The sequence below is a fragment of the Cavia porcellus genome, unplaced genomic scaffold (assembly GCF_034190915.1).
Source record: "Cavia porcellus strain 051 isolate PalLab524CR breed Dunkin Hartley unplaced genomic scaffold, mCavPor4.1 scaffold_6, whole genome shotgun sequence".
NCBI classification, from domain to species: Eukaryota; Metazoa; Chordata; class Mammalia; order Rodentia; family Caviidae; genus Cavia; species Cavia porcellus.
Window position 1 is genome coordinate 76,992,132 of NW_026947489.1, and position 12,623 is coordinate 77,004,754.

At 49.4% G+C, this 12,623-nt stretch overlaps 1 protein-coding gene across 2 annotated transcripts; it reads right to left on the reverse strand.

The window, feature by feature from the left end:
- Positions 1-587: 587 nt before the first annotated feature.
- On the reverse strand, positions 588-11,489 carry Serpinf1 (serpin family F member 1). Of its 2 annotated transcripts, none has more exon segments than NM_001173060.1 (8): positions 588-974; positions 1,878-2,088; positions 3,069-3,211; positions 4,504-4,707; positions 5,102-5,257; positions 5,764-5,962; positions 7,281-7,368; positions 11,428-11,489. In NM_001173060.1, coding segments are annotated over 7 exon segments (1,257 nt in total). In that variant the 5' UTR covers positions 7,362-7,368; positions 11,428-11,489; the 3' UTR covers positions 588-711.
- Between the last annotated feature and the right edge of the window lie 1,134 nt (positions 11,490-12,623).

A 12,623-nucleotide genomic window follows, 5' to 3' on the forward strand; every position in this document is an offset into this window, starting at 1 on the left:
CTTGCCCAGCTTCTGGAGCTAGGATTTTAAGTGTCCTCTAAAGGTCCATGCTTGGTCCCCAGCATGGCACTCTGATGAGGTGGTGGAACCTTTAAGAGGTGGGGCCTATTTGGTGGGGTTTTTTAAGTCATGAGGGGGTACCATACCCTTAAGGGCATAGTGGGACCCTGGTCTCCTCTTCTCCACCAGGCAAGTCGTGCTCTCCACCATGAGCACCACAGTGATGTACGCTGCCTCACCACACACTTCCCGAAGCAGTGGGGTCAGTCATAGGACCACCTCTAAAACTGTGAGCCAAGATTGTGCTCCTGGTGATCTCAGATCCCTGTTATAAGCACAGAAAGCATAAGCCCACAGCTTGCTGCAGCAAGAGCAGGGGCGGGGATGCCCTCCTGGGGAATCAGTGATCCTAACACTTAAGTTGCCTCAGAGTAGAAATGGGAGTCCCAACATAAACACAGATAACTAAACACTAATAAATGGTGACTTTCTGCAGTTTAAACGCAAGGCTAAAAGCATGGAATTAGCAAATTCCTAAGATTATTTATCTTCACATGTAACAACAAAGCTCAAAAAAGGAACAAAAATTAAGGATAAAGCTCTTTTATTGCAAAGTATACACTGAAACTGTGGGGGCTGCCCCCCTGTAATGTATAAACTGCCATCCTTCTGGGGTTTCTTTCTAGAGTAGTAGAACATTAAACTGGAGCATTAAGTACTTCTGGGGTCCAGAATTTTGCCTATGAAGAGAAGGGCCCCCGTGTCCGTGTCTCTCAGGACGAAGATGAACGGCTGGTTCAGGTGATAGTCCAGAGAGAATGTGAAGCCAGTAGGCTGGAGGTCTGAGTTGGTGCTGGTTCCTGGCGCCCCCTCCTCATTCCACTCGAAACCAGCCCGGTGTTCCACTTGAGTCAGCTTGATAGGTTTGCCTGTGATCTTGCTAAAGTCGGGGGACTCAAACAAGGAATGCAGCTCTGCAAAGATTGAACGAGAACCTCATAGAAACCCTGCCTTGTTAACACCCCAACAAAGAATCTTCCAGTCCTGATTCTTAATTTTTTTGTTTTTTAAGTCTTTCAGTATATTCCAGGCTGGCGAACTCACTATGTGACCCAGGATGACCTCAAATTTGTGCTAACCCTCTGCTTCAACTTCCTAAATTCTGAGATTACAAGCATGTGCCACCACATCTGTTTTATCTGCAGCTGCCCAGCACCCAGGCTGATCTTGGCCCACGAGCTGCCACACAGTACCAGCCCCACTGCCTTTGCAGCAGCAAAGGGCATCTGGCAGTGACAAAATCCTGATTCTTAAATCCTGATTCTCAAGAAGACAAACAAACCAAATATGGTAGTGCATCCCTGTAATCCCAGCACTGTGAGGAAGCCGAGGCAAGAAAATCGTGAGTTCAAGCTCAGCCTGGGTAATTTAGCAAAACACTGTCTCAACATAAAAAATAATAATTACAATAAAAGCCTGGGAATGTAGCTCAGGGCAAAGGCCTGAGTTCAATTCCTAGTACCACAGGAAAAAGTGGTGGGGGACAAGCTGGAAGAGAAGAACTGTTTTTAACCTTCCAGGAGGCAGCACCCAGAGCTGGCGGGGAGGTGAGTGACCTGCCCAAGAGCACGCAGCAAGTGAGACACAGACCTGTCCAGGCAAGCACTGTCCTGAGCTCCCGTTGTAGGACTGTGCAGAGATGCTAAGCACAAGCCTGACAGCCAGACACTTCATCTTCCCTCTAGCACTACTAGAATGGAGCAAGCAGCCAGAAACCCCCGCCAGGCCACAGGAGCTTGAGTTCTGCTTGGCACGGTGAAGGCTGTAAGACTCCACCCACCCCATCTCCAGAGAGCAAGAGAGTCTTGCAGACATACTCATCTCCTGCAGGGACTTGGTAAGTTCGCCTTCGAAACTCAGCTTCAGCCTGGGGATGCTGAGAACCGCTTGGACAGCCTTCAGTTCTCGGTTTATGTCATGAACAAACTCGGAGGTGAGGCTCTCTTCTATCATGGTCAAGTTCTGGGTTGCCCTCATGGGCAAGAAGAAGATGATACTCATGCTTCCAGTCAAGGGCAGCTGGGCAATCTAAATGGACAAAGAAGAAGGGGGTTAGTCCTTCGGAGCCCTGGAGCCTGGGAATGGACACACACCATGACCTGGCCACCTCTGCGGGTCATCCCTTTGGTGCAGAGCGATGGACTGGAAATGTTAGGCACAGTACAGAAGCAGCAAAAGAATGGGTCCTTTGAACAGATGTCCTTGTGTAAGACCCATGGAACAAGTGCTGTCAGAGCCCCCTGAAATCATATGCAAGAGTGTGTTCATACAGACAAGTGGCGTGCTCTCAAATGTTTCAGGCACTTTCATCAGATTCCCAAAGACAGTTGAGAACAACTGCATGGGATTGGGGATTTACCTCAGCAGCATAAGCGCCTGCCTGGCAAGCTGAGGCCATGAGTTTGATCCCCAATACCAAAAGAAAAAAGGAAAAAAAATAACTGCCTTAGAGTACAGGAAGTCAGGCTTGGAATGTAGCTCAGTGGCAAAATAATTACAAGTTGTCTAGCATATAAGAGTTCTCGACTAGAACACCAACAGCAAATTAGAGTTTCTGACAATTTTTCAAAATTTGGCTCACAATTCTTAAGTCTTAAGAAAAGACATCAGTATCTGAGTGTCAAATCATGAGGATGCATTCTTATTATCTTAAACCATGTGTGAATAATTTTTCATAATATCCCTCACTCTATTTTAAGCAGAAAAGCTCAGGGGCTGGGGAGTTCGCTCAGGGACATAAGCACCTGTCTAAGCAAGCACAAGGTCCTGAGTCTGATCCCTGGTACCAAAAAAAGAAAATTAAAAATTAAGAAGTTTCCATCATAACCCATTAAAAAAAAAAAAAGCAAAGGCTCAGAAAGGTTAGTAATTTGCTTGAAGTTACACAGTAGGCAAAATTCACATAGCTGTCAGCTCTCAAAAGGTCATTGCATTGCCAGGATACCTTTCTACCTGCCTCTGACCTCTTCCTACCACCCACCAACCTAGCCGACCTCACCCCTCCAGACCTTGCAGTTGAGATCAGTATCCAGGCCATAGCGTATGATGGCCTTGGGGTCTGACATCATGGGAACTTTTACAGTCCTCTCCTCATCCAAGTGGAAATCCTGGAGAGAAGTCTTTCTGGAGTCAAATTTTGTGACCCACTGCCCTGGAATGAAATGACAGAGTGTCCTGAGCCCAAATGCCAGAGAGCCCAGAGGATGGTGCTGTGTCTACAAAGCATGTTGTTGAAAATCACCCAGCCAGGGAAACCTTAGCCCTCAGAACCTGTGATACAGGAGGAGTAGCTGCTGTCTCAGCGTGTGCGACTCGGGGGACAGTATTCCCAGGAGCCTGCGTGCCTTCTGCAAACAAGCTCAGAAGGAAGCACATTGATGATGTTGATCTGACTCTAGCTTATCAAGCTCTTTTGGTGTAATGTGGGCTTTAATACACCAGAGCTGTGACTGTTCTTTCACCTCCTGGACATCAGTCTTGAAGTAGAAAGCCATTTATGTGACTTCTTCTTCAGAGCTTAGGGGGCACCTTATTGCTGCTACATGACAGATGTCATGAGGTTTTGGAGTTATTCTTTATTTGTTTTCATTTTGGAGGTTTTGTTTTGTTTTGAGACAAGAACTCATTATGCAGTTTTTAAGCTACTTTGAACTTACTTTGTAGCCCAGGCAGGCTTTGAACTCATGATGATGGGGTACCCACCCAGTCACAAGGTATTTTAAAGGGGATGTTGTCCAAACCACCCCCATTCCAACGCCTTATCTGAATGGGGCTGGCCTCACGTTAGGCCTGTGGAACTGCTGGGACATCTTACCACTGCCTACCAAAAGCCTGTTGATATATAACTAAAAAGCTTCCTAAGCTCTGTTGTATCCCAGATACAGTACTAGGATTGTTATAAAAACAAGGGAAAACATACAAGCCAGGTATGTGGTGTACACCTGTAAGTCCAGCATTCAGGAGGCTGAGACAGGAGGATCACTGTAAATTTGAGACCAGCCCGGGCAACATAGTGAATTCAAGGCCAGCCTGAACTGCATGTGAATGCCTATCTCAAAAAAAAAAAAAAAAACTAAGTGTCTATGAAGGAGAGTGAGACTCACATTAAAGGTGAGAAAACAGGCCCAGAAAGGGTAAGAAACTTGTGCAGGGTCCAGCAGCTCATAAAGACAGAGTTAAAAAAAAAACCTGGTGTGACTCAAAAGTCAGAAATTGACCACCATACCCATCCCCAGTCAAGCTGCTCACAGTTTGTGGGTACTCATCAAACACTCTGTAGACACTTGGTACATGATAAGCACAAAGGCTGAAGCGCATGGAGGCCCCAGATCCACCTCGCTTTGCCCTGGGTTCCTGGGGGGTAAGGTCTGTGACTTCTCTTTCTCAGCCCCTCTAGACCTGCTGGTCATCTGCCATTGGCCCAGGAAGTAGAGAAGCCCTCACCCTTGAAGTAAGCCACACCGAGAAGGAGAATGCTGATGCCACTGGGCACTTCCCTCGTAGACCTGGTGATTTTCCCTTTCATCTGGGCCTGCACCCAGTTGCTAATCTCTTGAAGGTCAATGCGAGGGTTGCCAGTCAGGATTCTGGGCCTGGTCGAATATGACTTTTCCAGTAGTGCGACAAAGCTGGATTTTATGCGCAGCTCTGTGAAGAGGTGGGGCAAGGTTAGTGCCAGAGAGCTGAGGCAGCACTCTGTGTTTGCGAATGTGCCAGATTAGGGCTGGTTCCCCGCTCAGCAGGCCCCCGCTTCTTGCCCAGCATCTTCCCGTGACTCACCAGGACATCTGCCGGCTTCCCTGGGCACAAACAGGGAACAATTCATTTTGCCCACTGCTGTTCCTCTTCATGTTACTACCCTCCCCAAACCCTCCTGCTGTCTCCACAGCCTGCTTCCTCTTTGGGCACACAGGCCCCTTCCTGCCCACCAGTGCCAGGCCTGGCCTGAGCACACATCATCTGTTGTTTAAAAAGAAACCCCAGGCGTGCAATATAAGGAGTCCCAGGCACTCAGGGAGCCTGGGCTGGAAAGGTGACTGACTCCTCTCAAAGACAATCCTCGAAGCACTCTTCAGGTTCTTCTGCGGGGCGGTGACAGTGGCCAGGAGCTCCTTGTAGGTGCTGTGGATGTCAGGGTTGCTGATCATGTCATAGTAGAGAGCCCGATGAATGGTGGCTTCTGTTCGCTGTTCCGCCCCTGCAGAGAGACAAGGATGGAGCCTCTAGAACCAAATCAGACACACTCATTTTATCTGCTGGGAGCCTGAGTGGAGGGATATTATAGACCTTCTAGGTCAACAAGGAAGTCAAGGGCAACAGAAGGAACAGTGCTTTCATTCTTAGAAATTTCCCTATAGTCGGATAAAGGTTTCAAAGCTGGGGTCCAGGTCCATGTCCGCTCCTTATAGCACCTAACCTGTTGTGTAGTTACCCCCTTATCAGTGTCCCCTGTGAGATCAGCCATGACCTCACTCACAGTGAGCCCAGACCTGCCAGTGGGTGATTATATCCCTAAACCTGGGCTCATGGCTGGCACGTAGTAGGGGCTCACTCGAGGAAAGAGTGAACCCTGACATCACTATGTCAGTTAGCAGGACTTGGTGTGCTGCCCTCAGATTCCCAGCTGTGTGGACCTCAATCCGGCTCCCACCACCTCTTTGCCTCCCAGAACCACATGCGCACAGGTCCTGTGGCCACACTCACCCAGCGAAAGGGCAGAGAGGGCGGTGGCCACGCTGAGGGGGGACAGCAGCACATTGGTGGTGGGGCTCTCGATGGATCTCACCCGGTATAGGTCGTAGCCAAAGTTGGAGATGGCTGCAGCCAGCTTGTTCACAGGGACCTTGAAGAAGGGGTCCTCCTCCTCCACTGGCTCCCCTGTGCTTTCAGGGGACGGGGAGTCCTGGCAGGGAGACAGGAAGATCTGGCTTAGACTGCAGGGACTATCAGAGACAGGAGTAAAGTGTCCTCTCAAGGCACTGAGTGGGCTTGTGTTCTGGCCCCTGGAAGCTCTCCTTCTTAATTTTGGTGTGTTTGACTGAAGGTCAGAATGAGCTTGTGCTCCCTGATTAGCATGAGGTCCCTGCTGGGGAGAGGCAGCCTAGAAGAGAGATTAGCTGGCCAGATTCTACTACTTGTGACCTGTAAGCCACAAGCCTGTGACTTTTTTATTTTTATTTTTATTTTTTTTTTTGTACTGGGGATTGAACTCACAACCAGGCAAGCACGTGAGCCACTGAGCTAAATCCCCAGGCCTGTGACTTTTTTTTTTACATGGCAGCTGGGCCTCGCACTTTACACTGAGCCACCCTCAGTACCTGCTAGTTCTTTCTGACTTCCTTCACTCCATACTTGTTGATGGATTTATTCTATACACCAGAGATTAGTATCTCAAAAGGATTAACTTTCTTAAAGCAAGAACTGAGTCTTTTACATTTCTATCCATCCAGCACCTCCACAGTAGAGGTGAGAAATAGCTGAATGACCCCAGTGCCCTTGAGTGACACAGGGAGTGATTTCAGAGGGACTTGTGTAAGGTCACTAAGCCAGTGAGAGATAGGGTCAGAATTCAAACTCAGAACCCACAACCAAGTCCAAGGCTCCTGCTAATATATCCCAACCACCGTGTCCCTCCTGTGACCAGGGCCCCTAACACACACTGTCACGTAGCAGGGGCTTCTCTCCAAGTGTCTGTATCTGCCTTTGCAACCCAACTGTGCTCTCACTGGACAGTTTTCTTTCCATACTGATTCATCCTCTGCTGCACACTGGTCAGTAGCTGAGTAAATGTCAGAGACTTAGCCCCACAAGTAGTACAGGAAGTGGGGAAAGTCCTCACAGAAAGGAGAGCAGCAGACTTGTCTGAGTACTTTGGCTTTTCATGGATGGATGGATGGATGGATGGATTGAGACAGAGTCACACTCTGTAATGCAAGGTGGGCTTAAACTCACACGTAGCCAGGCTGACTGGCAACTTGTGACCCATCTGCCTCACCCTCCTGGGTCCTGGGATTACAGGCACTTACCGCCATATCTGGTTTTGGATCTTATTTCCAAGTAAGTGCAGTCCCTACTTTGTCCTCTGAAAAGTACGTGGGAGACACCAAGACCCTGGAGGAATAAAGGCCAGGGTCCAGCTTGGAACCCCAGGACCTTCTCCCAGTCTCGTCTCCTACACCACCAGCTGAGGGGTGATGCCCTCAGCCACCGCCTGCACTGACCTCCGGGTTGCTGGCGATGTCCTGGCAGCTGCCACGCCCTAGCAGGGCTCCGGTCCAGAGGAGTAGCACAAGGACCTGCATCCTGAACCTGCGAGAGAAGCAAGAGGTACCGGCTGTTCCCTCCCATCCAGCCCTGCCACATCCACTGAGCAGGAGATGGCACCTTCCTCCACCTGCCCAGCCTGGATGTGGACCCTGAGCACAAAGGCTGCATACTCCCAGCAGCTCCCGCCATGTGCCTGCCTGTCAATCCGGTCACACCACGGGCTGTGCTTTCATCCACGGCCCATGTCCATGGACCTATTTGGGAACGTAAAGCTCCACAGCAGTGAGGACCCCGCAGTGGGCTTCTCTGCATGGACTATGCCCTAACACAAGCACACACTGACGCTTTTCCTCAGAAGTACCTGATAGGGCTTGGGGCCCTGGCTCCTAAGAGAAGGGGGACAGAGCCCAGGTCCCATCATAGAGTCAAAAAATACCAAGAAGGAAGCATCCAGCCCAAAACCTCTATCCTCATCAGGTTGTCAGCTTCTTGGGTTCTTTTTGCCTGAAGCCCATAGCCTATACAGGGGCTCATCCTTTCTCATTTCCTTTTCAAGAGCTCTTCCTCTAGTGGGAGGGCCTACTTCTGAGTTTAAACCTCTATTCTGGCTGCGTGTGGTGGCACACACGCCTATCCAGCACTTGATAGGCTGCAACGGGAGGATAGCCATGAGTTTGAGGCCAGCCTAGGGTACATAGTAAGTTTGAGGCCACCCTGAACTACACATCGAGACCCTATCTCAAAAAATAAAAATAAAATAATAATTCAAAAAGCCAGGCATGGTGGCACACACCTGTAATCCCAGTACTTGGACACTTGGGAAGCTGAGGCAGGAGGATCACGGTAAGTTTGAGGCCAGCCTGGGCTACATAGCAAGACTCTGCCTCCAGGGCCGGGGATTTAGCTCAGTGGTGTAAGCACCTGCCTGGCAAGTGCAAGGTCACGAGTTCAATCCCTGGTACAAAAAAAAAAAAAAAAAAACAAAACATGTCTCCAAAACACATCTTTATTCTTGGTGTTAAATAGTCTCTAAATAAAATGTAATTCCTTATAAAATGTAGTTAAAATAATATCTGTTATGATAAGGTTTAAAAATTAACTAATATCCTAGCAGCACTTACTGATAGTAAACTCATAGGATCCCACAGCCAAATATGCTTCTCATCAAGGAGAACCCAAGAGTCCCCTCCCTTGTGGAGCCACATCCTCTTCCTTCTCCCAGCCTGAAAATAAATACCTCTGAACCCTCTAGAGACTTCTTTCCTTCAGTTTAAACTATGTTTGTTTGGTTTTTTTGTTTGTTTTCCTGGGCACTGAACCCAGGAAGCACCAAACTATACCTCTGTCCCTTTTTATTCTTAGACAGTATCTTACTAAATTCTTCAGGCTGGCCTCAAACTTCCAATCCTTCAGTCTTGGCCTTGGGAGTTCCTTGGATTACAGGCCTGTGTCACCTGACACACCTGGCCAGCCTGCTGTAAGTCTCTACCTCCCTTCACCTCACCTGCCCAGTAGTGACCCCTCTGCCTAGCTTGTGGTCTGGCACCTGGACCAGAAGAAAAACTCAAATTTCACCTCATCATTGTGTTCAGTCTGGAGTCAGCAGAGGAATGGCAAAGGCGGCTGGGGTGTTACAGATATGATCTTCTAACAAGCACTCAGTAACAAAGTCAGGCCAGGCCTTAGCAGCCAGACCTTTAGCTGGTCCATATTCTCCATCTGCCCCATAACACAGTGTCCCTGAGGGTCTGCTGGGTTCCACCATATCCCCTTATATACACAAAAGCACTCCCCTATACACACAACACCCTAACTGCTCTGATTTCCTCCAAAAATTGGATCAGAAAAGTTAGGGGGGAAATGTATGATGGTTGGCTGAAGTCCTTAAATTTAAACCTAGTAATCCACCAGACAACATTGTAGTGCAGGGAAGGCAACAAAGAAAAGTCCTCTGAGTTTGCTCAGCTTAAGTCAGTACCGCGAGCAGAAGCCAGCCCGGCTTTCTTTCTACCCCTCCTGGAGCTGACTGAGCAAAGAGTTCCAGGGCCCCATATTCTCCGCTAGCTGCTTTTCCACATGCTGCCTGTGCTGAGGGAACACCCATTCAGGCTACAGGAAAAGCAGTCCCAGTGGACAGAGATAGAGACCTCAACGCTCAGGCTCACAGATGCACTCCACCCAGCCAGCCCTGCCCAGAGCTGTCTGGAGCCTCTCTTGCCTGAGCCTCAAGGGACTGGCTTATTGGAGACTGAAAATCCAATGTGATGCTCAGGAGGCGAGGCCAGCGGAAAAGCTGTCGGCTCGCCCCAGCTGACCTCGCACCAGAGTAGGGAATTGAGAGAAAAGGGAAAGATGCAGTTAACTTGGCACAGTATTTAAAGAAACAACTTCAGGGGCCTGGGATATAGCTCAGTGGCACAAGTGCATGCCTGGCAAACACAAAGTCCTGAGTTAGATTCCCATTATCAAAAAAAGAGGAAAAAATCTTCAGGAAATAGTTTGGCTGCATTTGAAAGTGGCATCTTCCTTTAATCCCGTCTCTCAACTCCAGATGATGTCACTGATCATTGTCATTACATGTACTGAGGACTGGAGATGAAGTGAGAAAATCGGACAGGGGAAGGGACAAGGGTCCAAAGCTGGCCCAGGGCTAGATGCAGGCAGAAGTGCTAAAGGCCATGACTTTAAATCTTCCACTTCAAACAACAAGGACGCGGGAAGCTGAGAAACTAAACTCCCTACCTACCAGGCAGAAAGGAAAGATCTGTAGTGGGGTCCCCTGCACACACGCAAGGACCTGTGCCATGTGACCATCCTGCAGGCTGGGGCAACCACTGGCGGCCAGGGGCACAGGGACAATGGTGCCATCCTGTCCAAAGGGCAGGATCCAAGCCAGACTCCTGGCCTACCAGGTGGGGGAGGACGTGGGTGGTGCTGGATAACCTGAGCTGAGGTCAACCTTCCTTTCTACCACTGACCAGGAAGCGCAGGATCTGGGCTATTGTGAGCTTGCATCCAAGCTGGGGGAGAAAGAGCAGCCAGAACATGTGTTTCAGATTAAACCCAGCTGTGAGACAAACACCATGGCTCCTCCTCCTCCCAGAATCACACAGCCTTCAAGCCACATGGCAGCAGAAACTGTGGACAGCGCAAGGAAGGGCACCTCCCTCTCCCTGGGCTCTGGAAGAGCATTTCCAGGGGTTCCCTCTGGCCCACCCATGGTGACACCACTGACCCCAAGGCAATATTTTTTCTGAATTCTTAGAATCTAAGTGAGTCAGACCCAGACACTCCAGAATCTCACATCCCCTTCCCCAAGATGCACCAGCCCTGGGACTGGAACTCCCTGGTCCCTACCCAGCACCCCTGAGATTAAGGACTGAACTCTGTATGGAAGTTCACAGGCCAAACACTGGAGGGTTTCCCAACCAGCAACTTTCTTTGCCTCAGATGCCCTCCGGTGGCTTGCCTCAGGGTGTAAAAGGGTGCCCAGGCTGCCAAGCCCCCAGCCCCAAACACCGACTGAACTAAATAAAGGATGGTCATTATTCACAAGGGGTAGGCCAGCCTGCCCTGTCTTCCAGCTTTTACTCACTGGGGGTCCTGAACAGAAGACCCCACTACAGTCCAGCTCGGCCCTCAGGCAGGGCTTAGCAGCCAGCCAGCTGCTGGGTGGTGTTGGGAAAGAACCTTTGAAATCTGCATCAGTTGATTTTGAAAAAGCAGCAGTGAGTGGAAGAAGGTCAGGCTGGGCTGCAGGCCGGCCACCTTCCAGACACCCCTGGGGACACCTCTGAGAGGGCCCTCCTCTTGGGGCCGCAGTCCTTTGAAGTAGCTGCTCAGACCTGACCCAGAGTTAGCTCCCTGCTCCCACAGCCCTGTGTTTCCCAACCCCTTCATTCAAAGTCCTTGGGTGTCCTTTGTTGCCGTGGGGCTTGGGGATCCCTGGAACTTGCCCCCCACTCCTTCTACCTCTCTTTCTACTCATGCTAGTGCCCACACTGCTAGGGCTACTCCCCCCACACACACCTCTTCCCCACACTCCCTTTTTGCTGGTTCCGGGGTGCCCCTGACTCCTGGAGCAGACCCGGGCTGCTTTACCTGTGGTTCCCTGCAGCTCTGCTCCCAGCCGTACTCCAGTTCAGGTCCTGCTCAGTCTGCACTGAGGGGCTGCAGCCAGCTCCAAGGCTTTTATAGCTGCTTCCCAACCAGCCTCCAGCAGGCTTCAGATTACAACTACTCTTTCCTTTTTTTTTTTTTTTTTTTTTCCTTTTCTTTTTAAACAACTATTCTTTTCTTAAAGCGACCTGCATTCAATTTAGATTCTGCTGTTGCATCATTGCCTGGTATTAACTTTAACCTGTTGTGGTCTTTCCACCCCAAAGCCCCAACCCCTACCTGTTTGCATGACCTCCACCTTCACCAGGTCCTGGGGTCCAGGCCTTTGTGGACTTCTGCGACATGGTCAGCTGAAAGTACCTTGCCCAGCCTGGTGTCTTGCATGATGAGCTAGAGAGATAGGCAAGTAGAGAAAACATCAGCCCAATATGGAAACTTTGGGTTCTTTTTTATTTTTATTTATTTGTTGAGACTATCTCCTATGTAGTCCTAGCTGGCCTTAATTTGCAGCAGTCCTCTTGCCTCAGCTTCCTGAATCCTGGGATTATAAGCATGCACAATGCACAATCATATCTGACAGACTTTGGGTTCTTCTTGGTCCCCGGCGCTGGCACAAACTGGGGTTTGGGCAAGTTAACCTCCTGGCTGTTCCCTTTCTTTGACTGAAAAATAAAAATAAACTGAAATTGTCCACATGCTTTTTCAGCTCTGAAATTCTGTGATTTCCAAAGGCTAGAATGGGCAGCAGGGCCCAAAGGAGGCCTATGACAAAGTTACCTGCAGGGAAACCCTGGGCCCAGCTCTCCTTGGGAAGTTCAGGAACTTACAGCATAACTGTGAAAGTAGAAAGAACACCAGCCGCGCACTGCGGCACACGCCTGTAACCAGCCCGCGAGGATGCCCTAAGTGCCAGCATCCTGATACCCTGCCTCAAAAACACGAGAAGGAAGACATTACCTAAGAAGTAATTAAAGATTGAGTATTCTTTGTTTTAATATATGTGCTGCCGAAGCAAACACAAATATTCTTTATTTAAAATGCTTAGGACGGGCTGGGGATTTAGTTCAGTGGCATAAGCGCCTGCCTTGCAAGCAGGCAGTCGTGAGTTTGATCCCCTGTATCGACAAAAAAAAAGACCAAAAAAAAAATATATATATATATATAAAATGCTTAGGACT

What these genes read in the sequence shown, in the direction of transcription:
- Serpinf1 (XM_013151993.2), bottom strand. Translation starts at nt 7,361, where the DNA reads ATGCAGGTCCTTGTGCTACTCCTCTGGACCGGAGCCCTGCTAGGGCGT. An exon ending in ATACTGATCTCAACTGCAAG is followed by an intron (nt 2,089 to 3,068) that starts GTCTGGAGGGGT and finishes TTGTCCATTTAG; the next exon opens with ATTGCCCAGCTGCCCTTGAC. An exon ending in CAAGTCCCTGCAGGAGATGA is followed by an intron (nt 975 to 1,877) that starts GTATGTCTGCAA and finishes CAATCTTTGCAG; the next exon opens with AGCTGCATTCCTTGTTTGAG.